The 20,294-nt window shown below is 38.7% G+C and overlaps 1 protein-coding gene across 1 annotated transcript in view; it reads right to left on the reverse strand.

Moving 5' to 3' along the window:
• Window positions 1-20,294, reverse strand: part of Abcb1 (ATP-binding cassette, sub-family B (MDR/TAP), member 1) — a 173,576-nt gene that overhangs the window by 86,193 nt on the left and 67,089 nt on the right. Inside the window, exons 2-3 of the mRNA XM_005387974.2 lie at window positions 9,158-9,228; window positions 5,432-5,480 (exon numbers count right to left, since the gene is read on the reverse strand). Coding sequence (XP_005388031.1) covers window positions 5,432-5,480; window positions 9,158-9,222 — 114 coding nt within the window. The 5' untranslated portion in view covers window positions 9,223-9,228. The remainder of the gene's footprint in view (window positions 1-5,431; window positions 5,481-9,157; window positions 9,229-20,294) is intronic.

The raw sequence follows: 20,294 nt of genomic DNA on the forward strand, positions 1-20,294 counted from the left end.
GGGGACAAGCCCCTTTTCCTCTTATATTGTAAGTAGCCCCCCCACAAACCCCCACTCCCTACACCCCCACAGATGTAGCACTCACACCACGGGGGTGTCCTCTTCTTGCACAATATGAGGATGTTTACAAAGTAAAGACCTTGGCTCCCTGCTGAGTAGCTTAATTAAACTTCTAAATTTCTCAAGTTGACACAATGTATCAACCTTTACAAGGAAGCTAAAGTAGGTAAAATTCTTGAAAACACAGGCATAATAGGCAAGGACTTTCTGAACAGAACTCCAATTGCACAAGAAACAACAAGAATCAACAAATACGATTATGCCAAACTAGAAAGCTTCTACAAAACAAAGGAACAAACAAAAGAATAAACAGAAAATCTACAGAATGGGAAGAAAATATTTGCCCGCTATTCCTTAGATACAAGACTAATAATATCTAGAATATATGAAGAACTAAAAAAATTAGACCATCCCCCAATAAAAGACTCAATCAAACAAGTAGGCAATTGAAATGAATAAGAATTTGTCCAAAGAAGAAGTACAAATGGCCAATAAATACATGAAAAATACTCAACATCTCTGGCCAGTAAATAAATGCAAATTAAAACAACACTGAGATTCCATCTTACTCCAGAAAGCTGTCATCAAGAAGTCAAATAATAACCACTGCTGGTCAGATTGCATGCATGGAAAAAGGAACTCTTCCACCTTGCTGCTGGGAATGTAAATTAGTATAACTACTATGGAAATCAGTATGGAGATTTCTCAATTTTTAGGAATTCAACTTAATCCAGCTAGTCCTCTCTAGGTATCTTGCTGAAAGAGTTAAAGACATCAGGTTACACTGATACATACCTACCCGTGTTTATAGTAGCATTAATAGCTAAATAATAATAATGGCTAAACCTTGGAACTGGTCTATAGGTCCATCAACTAATCAATGAACATGAAAAATGTGACATTATACACAATGGAGTTTTACTCTGCCATAAAGAAAGATACATACATTTGAGCAGTTTATAGGAAAATGGATGCATCTTGAGCCTATAATGTAAGTGATTCACCCCTTTGCGTATCCAGTCATTCATTCAGTATTTGCAAAGTGCTTGATGAGTACCAAGTAAGAATCATGCTTAGTTCTGGGTACTGGCAACAACAGTGACTAAGAAAAGTTCCCTGTTCTCATGAAGCTTATATTGTAGTGCAAATATCAGAAGGAGGGTATTCAATATTCATTCATATCTGGGTACCTATTAAAATTCCAGGTACTGTTCTTGATACTTGACACATAACAGTGAAGACAACATACATATACTTCACCCTCATGGAGCTTGCTTTCAGAAAGAAGGCAAACATGAGGAAGAAATCAGAGAGAAGTATTCAGAGGAAACACCATACACCAGTGGCAAGTGCCACTGGGACTGGCAGGGACAGCTGGTTAGACTTGCTAGTCAGAAAGTACATCCCCAAAAAGGGAACTCAGGGACAGGAAGGATGCACTTTATTATGTAATGATCTAGGGACAAGGCATTCAAGGCAGGAAGAACAACTGCAAAGATTCTTACATGGAAACTAATTCGGCGTCTCCAGGAACACACAGAAAGAACCCTGGTGTAAAAGAAGAGTGAGGGAGAGGGTTTGTCTGTGGAGAAGTCACAGATAAGACAGAGGTCATAGTTTTGGGTGTTGCGTAGTTTTAGGAAGGAGACTGGGTTTTTACACTAAATTCTGCAAATAAATGAAAAAAAAAAGCAATCAAATATTTGCAGGGAGGGATTGAAGTGAGGTGACGTGGGTGCTGTAGGCGGATGTCTAGACCTGCAATACTGGAGAAGGGATACTAGAAGGAAAGAGACATTGAGTCTTGATCAGGAATTGTAGGCAAAATAACGGCCCCCACCAACAGGTCCACATCATAATCCCAGGAACCTGTGAATATACTTCCTAGAGACAGAAGATGCTAAAGACTTCAGGACTGAAAGACTACCTGGGTTTATCTAGGACTGATGTAGAGCCCGTGGAATTACAAAAGTGCTTCTAAGAGGAAGGGAGGGGCTTAGAGTCAGGAGATGTGACAGTGAAAGTGTGAGGCTGGAATGTCCCTCTACCTAGGAATGGAAGTGCCTGCCAGCAGCTCCAAAAGGGAAGGAAAAAGATTCTCCCCTGGAGCTACCAGAAGGAAGATAATCCTGCTGACACTGTGACTTTGCCCTGTACAATCTCTGATTCAAGAACCATAAGATAAATTTGTGGTAATGTCTAACCTCATTTCTTCAGCTATAAAATTGTAAAGACAATACTACCTACTTAAAGTGGAGTTTTAAGAATTACATGACATTGTATATAGTCATTAGAAAAATGTCTTCCACATAGTGCTATGTGTGTGTTTGTTATTGTCTCATTCAAATTCCAGTTTTTTGTTTTTTGTGGCTTTAACTGAATGCTGAGGGTATTACCTCTACAGAGTAGCTCAGTTAAATTTTCTAAAATATAAGCTCCTGAGTATTTTTTTTTAAAAAAATAACCTACGAGTATTAACAATTAGACTCTGTTGGAAATGAAATTCAAAGGAAGAGCATGTGGTTATAGCACATGAGGTCTGGGGTTCAATCCCCAGCACCAAAACAAAATAATGACACAAAAACCAGACAGAAGTACACTAAACTATAAAAGATGACAGAAAGAACCTGGTCTCAGAATAAACAAACTGAAAATATATTTTGGGCTAAATCCAACTGAGCCATAAGTTGATAGATGAAATTTAAAACAAACAGAAACTGCCATTTGGTGGCTCAAGTAGTTTGTCTATGAATTACTAAGCATTCAGTCTCATCTTCCAAAAATTCTGAATGAAATACAGGCAGAAAATAAGGAGCCACACATCAAGAGAAACTGTAGCACACACATGTGAAGATGGTAACTCTTCACTCTTTTGGAAAGAGGGAAATAGTTGAGTCAAATAGAATTTCTACTTTTAGTTTTTAAAGAATAATCTACATACTGTTATCCATAGTGGCTGTACTAGTTTGAATTCCCATAAACAATGTAGAAGGATTCCTTTTTCTCCACAATCACACTGCATCTGTTGTTTTTTGACTCCTTAATAGCCATTCTTAATGGAGGAAAGAGGAATTTCAGTATTGCTTTGATTTGCAATTCTCTAATGGCCAAAGATGCTGAACATTTTTTCATGTGTGCTCTTCTGAGAAGTGTCTATTCATTCCAGTTGCCCATTATTTGATTGGGTCTTTAGAAGGGGGGGGCCCTGATTTTTTGAGTTTTTATATACTCTGGATTTTAGTTCTCTGTCCAAAGAGTGGCTGGCAAGTATTTTTTTCCCCTTCTGTAGATTGCCTCTTCACTGCTGTTTCCTTTGCTATGCACTGAAGTTTTTGAAGTCTTAAAAGAAAACATTTTCAATTCTGTTTAATTCTGTTTGTAGCCTGCAAAAATTTCTTTCAAAATTGGTAGAAAATAAAGACTTTCCATAACAAAGAGCTGCTAAAGAAATTCATGGCTTCCACCAAGCCAAAGTTGCAGAAAGTACTCAAGTATCCTAGACAGGAGACAAGGAGGCCAAAATCACCAAAGAGTTCCAAGGAAAGAATTCATCTAACTGGGTAAGCAAAAGTGAAAAAATAAAAGAAGCAGTAATGGGAAAATAACACCACTCCCCTCTGGCCCTGTGCCCTTGCCAAACTGTCTGACTGCACCCCAAGGAGTCATGATCCAACCATAAACTCCGTGGTGCTTAGGGCTCAGCAGCTTTTGGCCTGGTGGGAGTTTCCAGCAGCTAGTAGATTATCCTGCAGTCATAAACTCTCTGGTGTCTGGGGAGCACCTGCTTGGCACCACTCCAGGATCTCTTCTCCTTCCCTAGCTCACACCAGTCACAACTGCAGCCTAACCCCTGTCCCTCACTGAGCCACTGGCCTGGAGCCAGTTTCTGGTTCCAGGTGCCCTCAGGACGAGGTCCTTGTTTGTTATTTTCCCAAGAGCCTTCGAACTCAGTGACTGCCCTCCAAATAATTCTCTAGCTTTCACTTTCTCTACTGCCCGGATCTGAAATATTTCTCCTATTTGGCCCCTCTCCGGGGAAAGGGGAGTCAGGGTAAGTGGGCACCAGATGGTGCAGTGGTTGCCAGGCTGGGAGTCCATCACAACAGTCCAGCTGCCTACCGTACCGGGGCCCTCCCTTAAGCCTCTCCCAAGATGGCCTGTTTGCTGCACCTGGGGTGAAAGCAGTGCCAGGACTGAGGGGCAGCCCAGCTTCCCCTTTCTAAATGCCCCGACATGGACGCATCTGGTGTGCTTCTCCTTCAGCTCCCTTCCTCTCTTTGTGCCTACTGGTGGCGTCTCTCCACCACACACTCCATTTCCTTATACACCACTCCTACAGTCACCCAGGACAGCACTCTCAATAAGGAAACTCCATGACTCTCCTTTTACACTCAATTTACTAAGATCCAGCTTTACAACCATCTATCCATTCTTCCCCTTTTAAACAAAGAAATTGTAGCGTGTAATGAGTGAATGACAAAGCGTCTGTTGTAAGGCTTAATTGTTTTAGTAGTTTCCGGGTGTAGGTCCCTGGAAGAGTTCATGTAAATAATTTACCTAAGTTCATTGAAGTTTACACTCCAGTGAGACTGATCATCAGCAACCACCTATATCCACAAAGTTCCCGAAAGGTTTCTAAATAATCACCATGCAACCAAAAAACAAAAACAAAGCTTTTTTCAAATTCTAGATTTTCAGTTATTCGGCACAGAAAAATAATGACATATTCCAAATCATGGTAACAAATTTTCCATTGCTACCTTTTATTATGGATGCTTGGGCTTTGACCTCAAATCTACCAGGATTTCAGACCATAATGACAACATAGCTTGCTCTATCCAGAGGGCAAAGTCCATTACTAGGAAAAACGTTTCTGTAGGCCAACAGATCAATGGCAATATAACTAATCAGAAGAATACTAAAATCTAGTATAGCAAGAATGGCTGTCTACTGGGCTACAAAATGAGCTCAAGGCCAGCCTGAACAGCACAGCAAGACCCTGTCTCAAAAAAGGACAAAAAAAAAAAAAGGCTGTCTACATTCCACTCACATGGCAAGTGATGGTGAGTATTTCTCTGAAAATAAACTACTGTGACTCCAACTAATTCATTTTGCCTCTCCATTACCAGATTTTCTAATAAAATATTATATCAGAAGAAATACTTCTATACATGTAATTTTGAGGGGTGTAACCAAGGGTAAAGGGAAGATGGATACAATCAAAATATACACAATGAAACCCCACATGTTGTAAAAATAGGCACTAATAAGGAAAAAAATAACAAGAGAAAAGTAAAAAATACCTTGTTTCTAGAGAAAGAGATGTCCAATGTACAAAACATTTTGAACAGTAAATACATTTAAAACTCACCATGGCAAATGTACTGACGGTTGGTTTCTTTTCCTTCTTCTCCTTTTTACTGAAAAATACAGCAAAGCAATTACAAAACACTTTAAAAATTACACAAATTTTTAAATTACCAAATTAATGCTTAATGTTTACATTTAATGAGAACTAGGACAAAGACGTTTATATTATTCAATAAAAACCAGGTTTATAGTATGATTTAATTTATAAAGTTTACATGTTTACATAGGTCTTAGAAATCTCCATACACACCACTGGATATTAGAATTTCTATAAAAAACTTTCTTCCTTGTGCCCTTGGGTAAATATTTTAATTTTCGGGCTGGGGATTTAGCTCAGCAGCAAAAGCGCCTGCCTGGCAAGCGCAAGGTCATGAGTTCAGTTCCTGGCACCGGAGAAAAACTGTAAAGTTGTGGTGATCAGATGTTGAGTATAACCTAGGAAAAAAATAATTAACTTTCCTTATGAGTAAGTCTGATTCTGAAAGGCTCATAACTTAGATCTCCAGATCTAAGTTATGAAAACAAGTTAATCTAGAAAAGCTACGGCCTAAAAATCTGTTCTATCAATTGTGAAAAATGTGTCCTTAGGCGTAAAAAGGCCAACTACCATTTTGAGGCCAGTTTTGAAAGAATCTACCTCAGTAAGCCACACTCCACTCTCTGTATGGAGCTGCCACCTTGAACGTGAAAGCAAACCAACCATAACAAACCAACCTCATTTTCATAAACATATGAGAAAGACTGTTGTAGAAAGGCCTATATTATTTTTGAAGAGATTTTCAAGTTCGAACTGTAAATTCATCTTTCTCTGTTCTTTACACAAAAGGAGGTAGAGAGAATTCTAAAGAAAAAATCCAAAGTTTATGAATATTTGGCTTTAGAGTGATGTTAGCAAGAAAACACAAACACCCTCAGGTCTGGCCCCACCCTACTCCTAGTAAATGTATGGTGTCAGTACTCCTGCAAACAGAACCACAGGAGTAAAATGGACTGCTTTTAAGCCCTAAGCTGTTTCTTTAATTCTTTCATCTTCTAAAACTGATGCTGCTTTGGAAAATTTACAATATTATAGCTTTCCTGCACATGATTCATAAACAACCCTGAAGAAGGCACACTTTCTGTTGTGCTTTTAGAGATGACAAGCCACAGAACAGTGAAAAGAGTTAGCGGCCTTGTCCAAGGTCCCACCGCTGGAATGAAGCCAAGATTTTAACTGCAATGTCTGTCCCCTGACCACTAACTCATAAGCTGTGACCTTAGACTTCTGAGATACTTCACTACACAGATATACACTTTCCTAGGAACTCTGACCCCTACCAGATTCTTCATTTAACCCCAACAGCAGGGACCACTGACCTACAAAAGCAAGTCGGTCACAAAATATCATTTCAAAGAGGGTGTTTACAAACACAGAAACTCCAGGTAGTACTGTTATCTCAGAACTATTAGCAAAGTCAAATGTATCTTTACAACCCCACATTACAATGTACAGTTCTAATAACAAATTAAAATCAAGAGTGATGAGCACACTTTAATAAGAACTAGTTAAAACATCGTTACTTTGAAGCAAAATCTATACGCCACGGCAGCACCAATAATAAAATGAAGACATACTGCGGATCAACCACTTTACCGTTTCCCTCTACCTAGCCTCAATTTTCTCACTCAAATATATCTAAATATTTGTGTCTTCAGGATAGACACTACCATATTTTAAAACACTTATAAACAGACTACGTGGAATCTTTTTGTGCATGTGTTGTGAGTTTAAGTTTGTCAATATGAAAAATTTCAAATGAACAGAAAAATTCAAAGAACAGAAGTGTTTCCCACCCAATTCACCTAGGCTTATCAACCAATGAACATGTTGACTATATTTTGTATTTGTACAAGAGAGTATATATTCCCATTTGTTAATGTTTTGCTGAAATATTTAAAGGTAAGTTGTAAATGTTATGGAACCATGAATGTTCCTACTATTATCACATCTAAGAAATTGAGTAGCAATTTTGACATCATCTAATATTCAACCCACATTCAGTTTTCCCAAGAGCTGTTTCTATAAGCGGTTCTCTTTTTTAAACTCTGATATAATCAAGGCTCACACATCATATTTGATGATTATGTCTCTTTAGTCCCTCTTAATCTAGCAGCCCCATCTTTTTCTTTATATTAACTGTTTGAAAGGGGCAAGAACAGTTATCTTATGGGATGTCCCACATCTTGTATATATCAGTTTTAAACTGAGTGGAGAGGTACAATAACTGTAGAATACACAGCAGATTGGAGGTCTGATCATTGAAGGGAAAATGGCAACTCATATTTCTATTGGACAGCACCAGTCTGGAAGCTTAATTGGATCCATATGCAACTTGTTTGCAAACATACTATCTTTGAGGTGTTGTGCACTCAAATTCCATCTCATCCTGAGTAATTTAACAGGGTCTATTCTGCCATAAGTGATGTTAAGACTGGCCACTTGGTTCAGATGGCAACTGCAAAATCTTTCATTGGAAAAGTACACTTCCCTTCTCCACGTTAATAATAAATGTGGAGATGGTTATTAGATACAACTTTTCTCTAAATGGTTTAGGACACAGCGGCAATCCTTGCCTGAATTAATTATGACAGTGAGGTTCCAATATGATAAATTTAGCTACATTTTTCTGTAAAGAAGGCTCCTTTATTTCCCCTACTTCTCATACCCTCTTTCACTTTTTTTCCCCCCTCAAAGTATTATTGGGGATTCATCAGTTGTATTATATTCAGTATCTCAAAATCACTTATGGTTATTACCTCCTTTGATGTTCAACGCGTCCCAGACTTGGCTAGTGGAGGCCCCTTGAAGCATAGATCCTGTGTCTTTTGACTACATTATTAAATTTTACTTGTTTGGGGGTATACAAGATATCCCCAGCACACTCCCTGTCCAAGACCTGGTTGAAATTTACTTTTTTTCTGTGGGGTGCGCTTCCTTTTTAATAAGGAACGGTGTTTAGAAATCAGGATTTGGCACTGAAAATGTGTCTTCCTTAGTGGAAAGAAAATAAACTATTAAAAAATCAGGACTTCATACTGGAGTTTCCAGTACAAGTTTAAAGGCTTTAAAGTCTGATTTACACATTTATATCTCTTCACTTACACTGGAAAGCTTGATTTCTAGTAATATTACTATACTTAATAACGTACACTTTTTTACTAACAAATGAACCTACTGAGTGAAGTTTAAAATTTCTCAGGCAGAGTACTGTAAACAAACACTTAAAGTAATTCTTTCCTTTCTGTGGTTACATTACCAATTTTATATGCACATAATTGTCGCCAGTTAACACAAAACAAAAATAACCTCGTCGTAGTTTTGGCCATCTGCCACCCGGCAAACACGCAAAGTTTGCGTCCCTGTTTATGACAAGATACTGGATCACAGAGCAGAGTCCAAGCAGCGGATAGCTCGGGTGTGTGAAGATTAACACTGCTTGTAGAGCAAAAGACAATCTAACAAGGTAGGGTGTGAGTGATGGCTAGTCACAGCAACTACGCTGCGCCCAACTCTGCCAAGGGCCCTGTTCTGCCCTACACAGGAAGCCTGCTTCCAAAGCGGGCTTGCACTTTTGGAGAGTCTCACGGCAAGTCTCACCATTCATTTATTTCCAAACTGGAGGCTAGAAACAAGCCGCCCAAATTTCTTAAGCCATGTAAACTATGAAAAGCATAACAAACCAGCTACCTTTTCTTGCCCAGGTCATAGAAGTTCTTCCCTGCTTTTCCACCGAGGTCCCCTTCGAGATCCATGGTGACCTGAGGAGAGACCACAGCGCATCAGCCATGAGTGCAGCTCGCCCCCCGGAGAGCGCGGGGAACCGGGTCTCTGGCGCGCGGGGCCGCGGGGGCGGGCGGTGCGCCCCGGGTTCTCCCCGACCGTGGCGGTGCGGGGCTTCCTGTGGCCGGGACCCCGGGCCAGGCGAGGGCGCTTTCTTCCCTCCCTCCCGCTCCTGTCCGCGGTCGCCCCAGCGAGGCCAGGTCTGGCTCAGCTAGGAGCGCGCCACCGGGGGCGCGAAACGCGCGGAGATGGATGCACGCGCTGGGGCCGCTCGGGGAGCGCCTCATCTCGGGACTGTGACAGGCACCCCCGCGGTCCTCTCGAACCCCCACAGCCCCGCTTCCAAAGCGCCTTCTCCCGCGCGGACCACACTGCGGAGCCCGACCTGCCGGGAAACGCAGTGCCGGGTCCCCGCCGCGCGCGCTCTACCCCGGGGATGCGGGGACCCCTGAGACCGGCTGGGGAGGAAGAGCGCGGCTTCAGCGCCGGCGCGAGCGGTCACCTCTGCCTGCAGGAGCGGGGCGGGACGAGCCGGTCTTCTTGTAGCCCGGGCAGTGAGGTGACCCAGGGCGAGTCACCCCTGGGCGTGGTCCCACCCAAACCCCAGCGGCGTCGCGGCTTGCTTCCGGCACGGCCCGCTAGACGCGTTTGCAGGGGAAGCTGTGAACCGCGTTGAACTTCCAAGGGTGTGCTGGCCTCTGTGGTCCTTCGTCGAAGGGTGCCTGAGTCAGCAGGAGCCAGGTCCACAGAAGTCTCTAAAAAGTGTACGCAAGTAGGTACACAGTTGGCTCCCTGAGTCTGGAAAGCTTAAGGGAGCTGTGCTGGGACGGCACATCTCATAGGGTTCATAAAACAACCTCGAGCCTGACCCGTTCTGTCGAGCCTGACAATTCCCTGGGAAATTTTTGTGCGTGAGTCTTTTCTCAGTGTTTCTGAGATGTATCTCTGCATGTTTTAGGGTAACTAAGAGGAAACTAGAAGGAAGAGTTTTGACTACGTAAATAGAAATGAGAAATCCAGGGTAGAAATGGTACGGAAAAGTGCGTCTGATTTTTTGTTTTGTTTTGTTTTGTTTTTTCTCCGGTACCGGGCACTGAACTCACGACCTTGCGCTTGCCAGGCAGGCGCTTTTGCCGCTGAGCTAAATCCCTAGCCCTGCGTCTGACTTTTTGAAGTTTAGCTGTGAAACCAAGGTCCATGTTCCTCCAGAGCATTTCTAAATACTGTTTTAATTAGGATTATTAAACAAGATAGTTTAGCGTATTGCTTTAGTAGGAGTTTCTTTGTTTATCTTTTTTTTTTCTTTGAGACAGGGTCTCACTGTGCAGTTCAAGCTGGCCTTGAGCTCACTTTGTAGCCCAGGCAGGCCTTGAACTTGCAATGAGCCTCCTGCCTCAGCCTCCCGAGTGCTGGGATTACAGGCGTGCACCACCACGCCTGGCTGTATATCTCTGTAAACACTTAATATTTTCTCTTGTCCATATTACATTCTTAAGAAGAGCAAAAGTAAATGCAGACTTCACAATTCTACTTCACAAAGCAATATAAATTCACATCCAAGATTTCCATGCTTATAAACTCAGAGCAAATAGTTCTTTTAACAGCTAGTCTACATACACTCACTTTCATATATTCTGGCCCTTCAATTTGCTACAAAAGGCTGAGAAGAGAATCCTCATTCATTACAGCATAACGTGAGGATATTTCCTTTAAGGTTTTCTTTTAATAGCATACTTCAAAGCATTATTTTTTTATTTTTTTACTCGTAATTTTTATTGCCTCAATTTTTTTCTGTATTGCATAGTCACTTTTTTCTTACATGCCATTTTTCCCTCTCGGTTCTAGTTGAATATGCTCGGTTACAGCATGGTTCACTGCTTAAAGGGCTACCGTGTGACCCACTTGGACAAATATACAGACTTTCATTTTAATCACATTCATTTTTGGTTCTATTTATGCCTCTACTATTTCCACTTCCACACTATATCCTGTTATATCACGGTTAGTTTACCCAGTCTTGTTACATTTTATGTACCTTTCTGAGTGGCCTCAAATCTTCTGTAAAATAGGGCAACATGGCTTTAAAAGTATCATATTATCCTGACCGTGTTATTTCTAAAGTCTTGGGCATTAAGTGAAGTCACCTGTCAAGGCCATGTCCGGGTTAAGGATCACACTAGCCCAGAGATTTTTAGATAAGGCTGTACCATTCCATTTTTTCAGTGTTTTTGTCCCAATGACATGAAAATATGAATATAAAATACTATAAACTTAAGGCAATGGGTAGTCCTGCCTTTTGCTATTTCTACACCTTAATCATTGGCTTTAAAGATACTTTGGTACTGGGGCTGGGGATTTAGCTCAGTGGCAAAGCATCTGCCTGGCAAGCGCAAGGTCATGAGTTCGGTTCCCGGTGCCGGAGGAAAAAAAAAAAGATACTTTGGTATCTAAAGATATTTGTCTTGCGTTTCTGCCTACCACTAATTTGTTCCTAGCTTCATTAATTTCCGGTGAAATTCAATCACCACCCGCTTCCAAGTTGCCAGACAGCTTCATTCAAGCAGCAGTTTCTATCTCATGAAGTGAAGGCTTCTCCGTAGCCTGCACTGTCCTCCCTCCTCCGCCCCTCAGTGGTCATTTCACCCACTTGTTGGCGTCCTCCCAACAATGAAGAGTGGGTCTCTGCTACTCTCTGTCCTGTACATACCAGTTGGAATAATGATAGTCATAGTAAAAAAAAATTAACATTTAAAAACTTTTATTAGTACACGTGTACTGTACATAATGTTTACATTCATCTTAGGGAGTACATAACAACCCTTAATTCTTCTTAATCTCCTCCTCCCTTCAATTCCTGTTTCCTCCAGCTCTAGATTCCCTTCTTCCAATTTTTTGTTCATATTTATGATGCATAATGATTACATTGGCATTTGTATATAATATATCTTAATTCTTTGTGTGTCTCCTTCCCCTCCTTTTCCGCTTCCTATATCCCTGTTTCCTATTATCTATTTTGCTCTTTCATTTATTTATACTTAGAGTTTATCATAAAGAGAAATCATATGATATTAAAGTTTGTGTGTCCTATTTATTTCTGTGGTTTCAAGGTGCATCCATTTTCCTACAAACTACTCAAATGTATCCTTCTTTATGACAGAGTCGTACTCCATTGTGCATAAATGCCACGTTTTATGCATTAACCTGCTGATGGATATATAGGCACTGGTCATGTAACCCTCCCAAGAGATTCAAGGAGATTAATCGGTTTAATCCTCATAAGAACCCTATGAAGTGATGACCGGTACTGTTATTTCCATTTTAGGGTGGGAGAAACTGAGGTTTTTACTGCTTCACCAAAGTCAGACCACCTCTAAGCAGCTGACTCAGGATCTGAAAGCAGACTATGTCCCTTAACCACATTCTGAACACTCCGCAACACTACTACCTACCTTTTTGAGCCCTAGGAGACATTTTATCTTGTAACACTGTCTTAGAAAAGGTGCCATGGCTCCCTGCCACCAACTACATAATAGCTGAGAATTTTGACCTACAACACGTTGCTTCTCTGCAGCCACCATTGCCATCCCCGTTACTTCCTCACAGTCTCTCCCAGGTCCCCATGTTTACCCCACTCCAGCCCAACTCCCTGTGCGTCTCGGATGACTGACTGATACCTTTTTTCACTTTGTGCTCTTCCACATAGAGATGTTTACATTAATTTACCCAACTTCTTTTTTACTATTTTGCTCCAGTAAACAATCCTCAAAGTCAGAAAAACAAATTCAGGTGCCCTCTCTGCTGTTCTTCCTGTGTATGTTTGAACAAGTTACTTAATCTTTTTGTCCCTCAACTATCTCTTTGGCAAAGAATAGATTCTAATGGTATCATGTGATGTTTGTGATAGCAAGTAATTTAAGTATTTAAAAGTCTTGCAGAATGACTAAAATACCCTAGACCCCCGACAGTGGCTACCATCGCTGTATATTAGCAATAAAACATCCTTGTCAACCTAATTTTGCCTTCCTTGGCATTCTTCAACACTCATGCATGTGTATACATTTGTTTATCCATAAATATTTGATCAATTATTCTGATCAGTGCTGCAGGATACAAAAAGATATCCACGCTTTCAACAGCAATAGAAATGAAAAAAGTTGAAGAAAAACAAATATAATCATAAAGAAAACAAATACATATAATAGCATTACACAATTCTGCATTTCTCCACCCTTTCCTCATCCTGGATATTACAATAACTTTGTAGCTGTTCTCTCTGCTTCTACCCTGACCCCCTGGAACACGCTCCCTTTACGCCCCAGGATTTTCTGCAGAATAAAACCAAAATCCCATCTCTTGGCTTCCCACCTCACTCACAGCAAACTCCGAAGTCCTTCCCATCCTGGGTAGGTCTCTGCAAAATCTGGGTGTCCTTGGCACTGACCTCATCCCTATTACTCTCTCCCAGGTTGATTCTGGTCCAGGCTTACCAGCCTGCTTTCTGTTCTTTAAGTACCCACCTGCAGCCCTGGGCGCTTAACTGTTACCTCAGCTGAAACTCTCTTCCCTTTAGTGAGCTGTGCAGAATGACTCACTTCTTCATTTTTTCCAGATCTTTACTCAAATGTTATGCTATTTTGTTCACAGCACCTTAAACAGTGCCTGGCACATAGTGTTAGGTGAATGAAGTAAAAAAAACGGAATAATTCAACAATGTGTGGACTATGTATGAAATACATAAAGACTTCGGTGTTAAGAGAACATTGCGCTAATTTTGTATACTGCTTATATTTAAAAACATTACTTGAACTTACGCTCAGTGATATGTGTCTCTGAAAATCAGGACTTTCATTCAGCCAGTATCACTCAAATATTTGAGTGCCTGCCATATGCTAAACACTGTGCTTCGCTGAGCTGATGTATTATAAATGTCATGTCCTGCCCTCTGAGAAACCGTAGATTGTCAGGAGTATTTCTGTAGCTCCAGGTGGAGACTAAGGATTGTGTGCGTGATTTGTTTGTTTTTTCATATAGCATTTGGGACAGCCCTTTTTAAAGTGGTAGGTGTTCCAGAAATACTGGCAGTCTAGTTGCCTTGTTTTCTTGGAAACTGTTTGACAGTCAATTAACATTATGCTGTACTGAAACACAGCTTTGCATCCTACCTCAAGCAAAACTAAATGCAAAGATTTCACAAACAATGCCTATCCTAGCTCCTGCATTCCTTTATTATAAGTATTTATTAATAACAAATTTACAACACTTAACACTTAAATGGAACAGCTGTTCATGTCTTACAACATTTCACATTTGCTTAACTTTTGAATTGTCACGTTTCAAAGTCATGGTTTTGTAATTGCTAAGACTTGCTATGCCACATTATTTGACTATAATTATGTTTGAGGCAATTTTGACCACAACACATCTTTTTCCTACCTGAAAAGCTGTATACAATTTAAAATTACTCAGATGATGTCTTGACCTGAAGCATAAATTCCAGGTAGTTAGTGTTTTTAATAAAGTAATTGTGCTGTGGAGCTGTGGGGACATTCAGGAAGGAAACAAGAATAATAGGGTGGGGGCAGAATGGCCTAAACTAAAACTAAGTGAATTGCACTGCACGTTTTACTTTTTAGAAATCCTTATTTTGGATAAGAGAGTGGCTGCAAAGTGAAAAATAAGCCAGTAAATGTATTTTGGAGATGGCAGTTATTATTATTAAATGATATCTTTGATATTTGGAATTGTTACAGAGTATTTTTGAAAAGTGATTAGCTGTTGCCTTTATTTTAACAGTGTTTAATGTGATCAGCTTTTAGTTGGATTTCCTGTAAAGAGACCAGTTACTATGTGTACCTACACCACAGAAACAGTACCAAACTATTTTAAAATTAAACACTTGAAATACTATATTGTGATGATTAAGAACTCTCAGGAAAGTTGTAAAATTGGATTAATGCCAATAAGGTTACTGACTTTTTTGTAACCAGAGATGGTTTTTCCAAGCTAAGTAATATTTTGGCTAAACAAAACATTAGTAAGGGGGCTGGGGATTTAGCTCAGCGGCAAAGCGCCTGCCTGGCAAGCGCAAGGTCATGAGTTCGGTTTCCGGTACCGGAGAAAAACAAACAAACAAACAAACAAAAAACAAAAACAACATTGGTAAATGTAAGTATTTGACCAAAAAAGTGACTTGTATAATTTCTGTCAATTATACTTGTTCTAAAAAGGCATAATCCTCTAATGATAAATGATATCTAAACCAGTCTTTATTTTATCCCTCATTTGATTTTCTTACTCTGAGCTGGTAAAATTCTATAAATTTTCCAGTTTAGTAACAGTTCTATCTTGTTAAATACTTCACGGATTTTACGTATTAAAATATAAACATAGCCAGCAAATTCACTGAGAACTAAACTATAATAAAGTGTTTACTGCAACTCAAACAATTGAATATCTTATCCTACTTAATATTAAAAATGAACTTATATGACTTAAGAGCAGCTTCTGTTAATAAAACTTATAACTAAAAAGAAAATTTATAGGAATTAAAAAGCTTTTCACCTATTTCCACTTCATTCCCCAAGATTTTTAATACTTCAGGAGATTTTTCTGAAGAATAAAAGGTTTTGCAACTATTTTATTGCAAATCCCTTGTTTCTTTCCCACATCTTTGTAATGGTTTATTTCCCTGATTTTTTCTGTCTCCTCTACTTAGCCAATCTGAGTCTAAACTGAAAGAGTATGTCTCCAAAGAAGGAATGAAATTCACCCTTGGTGAACTTCTTGGCCTGAGTCAGAAAAACAAAAAACATATTCTCGGTGGAGAATAAGACAGACGACTCCATTATGATAACAATAAAAAAGGATCCACCCATTTATATGTAACTGATTTTCAGGAGTGAAAGACACGTGACCATTTTAAGGACAAGGGACAATGAGGGACTATACTCAAACTTACATTGGGTTACCGCAGTTTGCTAATAAAAAATCCTATATTTCAAAGTCCAAACTCTCACGGTAAAGTTAGTGGTTTCCAAAGATGTTGTTTATCTTACCATCATTTAGTCAGTACTGATACAGCCACGATTCGGGTGAAATGTTGATCAGGTAACAATGGATTATCATAATTTAAAATTCAGTGATGTGCTGATATGCGCTATAGGCAGAAGTGATTTCTACCCTCTTTCAATCCTACTTCTTATTATCTGTACATCTCATTTGAGACAGGGTCATTTTTTTTTTTTTTGAGACAGGGTCTCATTGTGTAGTGCAGGCTGGCCTTGAACTCACTATGTAGCCCAGGCTGACTGCAAACTCCCTGTGATCCTGTTGCCTCAGCCTCACAAATACTGGGATTACAGATGTGCGCCGCCATCCTGGCTCTGTACATCTCATTCGTTACTTATTATTATTACTTTGATACATTTCTTTTTTTTTTTTTTTTCTGGTACGGGGAATCGAACTCACGCCCTCGCTCTTGCCAGGCAGGCTCTGTGCTGCTGAGCTAAATCCCCAGCCCCTTATTATTATTATTTTATATGATGAACTTCTTCTACTCTTTGTAATTTACAAAACTAAAAGTCAGTAAATGCTTGTTGAGATATTGAGTGCTGAGAGTATATCACAGGCAGCTTGAGGTTAGACTGGTAGATTAACCACCTGAGTTATGTTTGTGGTGCTTTGGAAGTTCTGTTGCCCTCAACCGTCTCCTCTGCAGCCTTTAAGACTGTCTTTAAAACTCCATAAGGGAATGCTGTCTTGGGGTAAATCAGTGTCGTGTGTTAAAGTAAACCTACCATAGGGGCACAAGACTGTTTAGATGACAGAATGACAGAATTAAGGTGAGAGAGGACAAAGGGGTAAGATCAAGGGAAAGACTGAAGTGGTGGCTCAGGAGGGTTTGAGTTCCAGCTTCATCACTTACCAGTTGAAGACCTTTGGACAAGGTCCTTACCCTCAGAAACCTGAATTTCTGCTTTGTCCAAATGGAGACCATAACAGCACCCACCTAGGGTGTTTCTAGGTGTAAATAAGATAGGATTTGAAAACTGTTCGGTAGAAAGTCTTTTGTTACCAGACATCCTAATGCTGATGTCCAGTGCAATATCAGGATGTGAATAAGAATTAAGTATTTGAGAGTAAAATTGTAATGATCAGAAAGGGCTAGTGAGGGGCACCAAAAGTAAACAATGGTATGGAAACAATGATAAGTGATGATCTCACTCGAACTACAAAAATGAACACAAAAATTATTTTAAATAAATTCAGAGACAAATACAACAAAGTAAATAGCTATTTATTAATGAAGATTTCTATGGGTTTATATTTTTAATTTATATAGGGGTCATAAATGAATAAGAAGAAATCAAAGGTCCAAATAGAACTGTGCAAAAGAGGACAATAGGCAGTTCACGTAAAAAAAGGAAATCGTACACCAGTGAACAAATAGGGACATACTGGAATATTCCTGCTAATTACAAAGAAATATACATGAAATCAGCAAAGATATTTTGGAAATGAGACTATCAAGTGCCTGCAAGAGTCAACTAAAACAAGTTGGAGTTAAAAAGTAGTAAAATGAATAAAAGCAACAATGTGGGTATATATACCTTAAGTATATTTCTCATGAATGTTTGTTTGACTAAATTAATTAAATTTGAGTTTTGACCCAATGTATGTTTGACTTATTAATTAAATTTTAGGAAATCTACCTTAAAGAAATAACTCAAAATAAAGATTTAAGAAATCACGCACATAAGAGTTCCTTGCTGCTTTATTTTATAAAGTAAAAAATTAGAAGTAATTTAAATACTTAACACATATATATGGCTGAGTAAATTATGATACATTCCCTTACAGAAGGTAGTAATATAAAATGTGGTTCAAAGTTTGTAATAATATTGTAAAATACCCATGTTAATACACAGGAAAAAGGGCAGGTGAAAATTATAATAATATAATATTAACTATACAAAATAAATCAGTTTATACACTACTAGAAAGAAATACATCAAAATTTTCAGAGTGGTTATCTTTTAGTTATAGAAGTTAGGTGGGTTTTCTTACTTTAAACTTTTCTGTATTTTAAAATTTTCCTATCCTAAAAGTTGACAAAATAAAATGAGAATTCTTTCCTAAGCATTAGGATAAGACAGGATACCTAGGCTATTGGTTACTGGTGTCTATCTCTCAGCATGTGCTGTCTAGTAAGGTGTAAATGGTCGCATTTAAGGAATGCCAAAGTGACCTGCTAAAACAACCAACATCGAGAATACCCATAATTCTATGTTTCTTCAAAAATTTCTCGTATTTCTAAGCAAGAGAAAGGAAGAAAAATAAAGGTAGAGACAGATGATCTTAAAGTGGTAAGAAAATACATGGTATACTAAAATACATGAATTCTAGGTGTTTGGCCATCCACTGCCCATGCAATTTGAATACATTTTTTTCTACTTGCGGATTTCCTATCAGTCTCGAAGAGTTATGCAGATGATCAAAGGATGGCATGCTTTTCCTTACTAACCACCATAGACTTCTCCTTGAGGAAGAAAATAAAAAGCTTAATTCAACATTTAATTGCCATATCCCTGAAGAGCTTAGGTTCTGTAAGAGTAGAAATCCTGTCTCTTTTTTCATACTGTGTACAAAGTATATCCCAGATAGTACATACACAGTTTCTGTTAGGGACGTTTCTATTAACAACATTATTTGATATATGTTAAAGGATATTTAAACAAATAAAACTGGACTTACTTTCACTGGGAGGTTATTTCTTCCTTGAACTCTTAAGATTATTTTTGAGCACTATGCAGTAGGCACTTTGCTAGATGTTAATGATAGGAAGATGAAAGTAATACTAGCATACAGTGTGATTATTTTGGCTTCTTTTATTTTAAAAAGTGGATTTATACATCTATATGACCACTGTCCTTTTTTACAGTAAATATCTAAGGAAACTATGAGCCAGTTTTGGTGATGCCTATAAGAAATAGAGTAGTTTGGACTTTTAAAAAAATCGTCTTCAGAGTTTACAGAAGTATGTTTTGAATGCCCTCAATAGTAGCAAATTTTACATTTCAGTGAAGTGTTAGAGCCAAGAGAAAACAGCACTGTCAAGAACAAACCAGTTGAGTTTACATTTTGGGTATCCCTTTTGTTTTTGTTTTTGAGATAGATCTGCCCCGTCAGAACAATTACTTTTTTCTCTGCAACAGTAATTCCTCATTTGTAAAAATGACACAGTGAATGGAAGACAGTTAGCTTGGTATTTGAAGGTCTAAATTCTGGCTTTATTTGTGGTGTTATTAATGTTGTTGTTAATAGATTAGTAAGTGACTTACTAAGAGAAGTTTTAATGTAAACTAAAAGATGACTATAAATAATGAGCCTATTTTTTTGTGTGCTTAATAAATTTGTTCTGGAGATTATTCCTAATGAAAAATACTGGCTATATTCAGTAAGTATTTGAATGAAGCAATCGTGGTATATATCTATTTAATCATTCTTTTAACAGCAATTCTTAATAGCAACTCAAATCATTCTTCTTAATAACAATTCTTTCTTTATAGCGAAATCGTTTACCTTCAGACATCAGCACTAAGCAGTTCCTGATAAAAATAACAGTATGTTAAAGGTTTTTCACTTGAAGTTCATTTGAAGAGTTCATTTGAAGTGTAATTTCCTGTTTAGTTTTTAAATTGCTTTATGATTCACAGACTTTGAACTTGCCTAAACTCAACTGAACTCTCTCTTGGGGACAAGGTCAGATGAGTTCAATGAGGTACTGTTCTCTGCTTTATCTTTTTTAAAAGGTTTGTTTTTATTTCAAAGAACATCTCTATTTAAAATATACTTCCATAAGTAATAAACACTGTTCTAATAGACCAGTGAGAAGTTGGTTTTGTCTGATTTTACAAATATAACTAAAGTTAAGGAATACATCATCCTAAATTTGTATTCAGGATTCATTCATTAAATAATATTAAGTGACCTCCTACTAGAAATTATGTGCTATTCTAGGTACATGGTAAGTATTATTAGCAAA

This window comes from Chinchilla lanigera, unplaced genomic scaffold (genome assembly GCF_000276665.1).
Source record: "Chinchilla lanigera isolate Chin_1 unplaced genomic scaffold, ChiLan1.0 scaffold00031, whole genome shotgun sequence".
In the NCBI taxonomy this organism is placed as follows: domain Eukaryota; kingdom Metazoa; phylum Chordata; class Mammalia; order Rodentia; family Chinchillidae; genus Chinchilla; species Chinchilla lanigera.